General features: G+C 31.4%; 1 protein-coding gene across 1 annotated transcript in view; it reads left to right on the top strand.

Annotated features, from left to right (window-relative positions):
* The window catches only part of TRIADDRAFT_51362 (uncharacterized protein), a gene marked incomplete at both ends in the record, with an annotated part of 7,156 nt that extends 4,999 nt beyond the window's left edge, over positions 1-2,157 (top strand). The window contains 2 exons of the mRNA XM_002108415.1: positions 815-852; positions 2,086-2,157. Coding sequence (XP_002108451.1) covers positions 815-852; positions 2,086-2,157 — 110 coding nt within the window. The remainder of the gene's footprint in view (positions 1-814; positions 853-2,085) is intronic.
* Between the last annotated feature and the right edge of the window lie 536 nt (positions 2,158-2,693).

Below are 2,693 nucleotides of genomic sequence, written 5' to 3'. Positions count from 1 at the left end.
TTATTGGCAGTATATGTATATAAAAATCGATCATTCCAAGCTAATTTACTTTATTACTGCTAATTAAGAGTAATCATGATCCGTTTTATTATATATAATCAAAGAATTAAACTTAAGACCTGCTTGCTTATGATATTTAAGTTGTACGACTCCAGGAGCAAGTGGAGATAGATGCGTACGAGGCAGCGTTTCACTATCATGTAAGTCAATAGCTTCGCTAGAGTTATTAGAAACTGCAGTGAATAATTCTCTTCAGTCTTTCACGTCGTTATAATCATAATCATAAATATGGTCGTGATAGTACCTTAGATTCCAAGCAGACTCTATAGTGATTTTAGCTAATTACGATAAGGTGATTTTAAAGTGTTATGGGAATATAAAGCAGCACTTAACGCAATTAAAATCCGTTATCACAAACTCATTCTTCACATTCTAGCTGGTACAGTTGTTGGCATCTCTCTAGGATCAATTATAGGTATCCTACTTATCATTGGGTTTATATTCTTATTGTATCGCCATAACAAAGCAAAGACGTAAGTGGATACGAAGTGTGCTTTGACAATGATTACTATTAACTGTAAAATATTCGCAAAATTTGGATAATTTACTAATTTTCTTGCAGGCGAAGATCAATTACTCCTGATCATCATGATCTATTAACTAGTCAAAAATGTTAGTATCGATAGATCATTTAGGCGCCAAAATTTTAATCTTGTTATTCCATTGTGATTGAAAACTTGGTGTTAATATAGTAATTGTACTTACTCGAAACGATGACTAATCACTCTTTTCTTCCATCTCGATATTGGATTAGCTCCGAAAATAGCTTATGAAGATCACGATAGGCAAGAGGTAAGTAAATATTTAAAAATAGTATCGACGTTAGGAAAGTTCAATATTGATTAAAATTTATTGTCGTTTATTGTCCTTACACTAGTATCAATGCTAAAGATCAACAATCTTGGTTTTCCACTCCGCCTACATTACATTCCTTAGCGTAACCAATAACGTAGTTTTAGGTGCTATAAAAGTTAATTAAGTCGGAATTATATCTTTCATTACTACATTCGCATTTCTTAAAATTAATTTTGATTAAATCAGTCATAGATGAATAGTAGAGTACAGTAGATTGTATTCAAATTATTCATGTTTTCGTTTCTGATAAGTTGAGCAAAGTTTCTGGCCAATCCTAACAACGTTTCGTATAATCGATACTGCTTTTAACTCTTTTATAACTATTTCGGGAACTTGTAATGACTTTCTGTCAGATGGAAAGCAAATCATTTTTGTAATAGCGATTAAGATATATGTACCTCATGTTTCGATAAAATTGCGTAAGTTTGTTATAATCGGTTATTCTGGTTAATGCAGTGTTATGCTAGATTATACTAGCATCTCTTGATATTACTCATTCAGCAATATTGGAATATATTTGAAGCGTAGCAAAGCGATTTTTATTCATTGTGAATTACACCCTAGTCAATGTTATATAGCTTTGATGCAATAGTAATTGCAGAAGATAGCGACCCAGCAATCTTATTAGACTAGCTGAATGTATCGAGTAAATAATTTAAAAATACAGAAAATGTGTAAGCAAATCTGTAGGTGAGCTATTACACTGACTTAAAAAATCTATTTACACTGTCTATTTCAGACTACCAAATACTGTAACCTATCAGTAAAACAGATTTGCAGTGCAGGCTTCAATTGAGAACTTTTGATTAAGAAGATTTCTAGGTTGTTCCGATTACAAGAATGCTATCTTATCAAATCTTCAACCTGCACATTTTATCGGCTTCGACGGGCTCTCGAGGTTTCGAAGACTAAGTATTAATTAGCAAGTCGTATTCTAGAAAAGTTTTAACATTCTACTTATAAAATTTACTAATTACACCAAGTCTATATAGCAAATACCTTAAAATTGCCCTAGAAAATACTATAAAGCTAGTGAAGCTATGAAATTTATCCTTAAGACACATTTTAGTTGATAAAATTACAGAAAGATTTATTATTAGCCTTTAAACCTCATATTATCATCCCTACTACTCTTGTTAACTGATAAAATTATGTAAAATTCATCATTAGCTTTTAAACCTCATGTTGTCGCTATTTCATTCTAGTATAGCATTGGTCAATATGTCTGAGAATAATAGCTAAAAGGCATTTACCATCTTGTTAATAGCGTTAAATTGACTTAAGCACAAAACTCGACAATCTATTCGGGAGGTAGGGTGGAATAAAATTTGAATAGGTACCGTCAGAAATAATATTGGCAAACTATTGCTTTTAAGTTCTGATATCACGGGTAGTACAGTAACTTACATGCAGAATCTTACACCATAAGTGAATACTGTAACAAAATCAGTCAATAAATCAATTACTTGTTTCAGTCCTATTATTTATATAAATCTAATTTTTCCATGGCCTGATTTAAAATGCATATTCTACATTTTGAGAATCAACAAACATTCAATAGTTATTATGAAACATGCCAATGCGATGATGAAAGCGTTATTATTCATTTTTATTATTACTTGAAAACTCTTAATGCCTTTTACTTCGGTATGAGACGATTGAGCTATAACACGTTATGAATCTATACTTTGTAATGCGATAGTTCGCCCAGTCTCTGCTAAAATGCGAATTTTTAATTATAAATTCTCGGCCGAATTTAACGGTAGTTCCTTAATATT

This window comes from Trichoplax adhaerens, genomic scaffold, assembly GCF_000150275.1.
Source record: "Trichoplax adhaerens TRIADscaffold_1 genomic scaffold, whole genome shotgun sequence".
In the NCBI taxonomy this organism is placed as follows: domain Eukaryota; kingdom Metazoa; phylum Placozoa; class Uniplacotomia; order Trichoplacea; family Trichoplacidae; genus Trichoplax; species Trichoplax adhaerens.
Note: the sequence above shows the minus strand (reverse complement) of the source record. Positions and strands in the feature narration are given on the sequence as shown.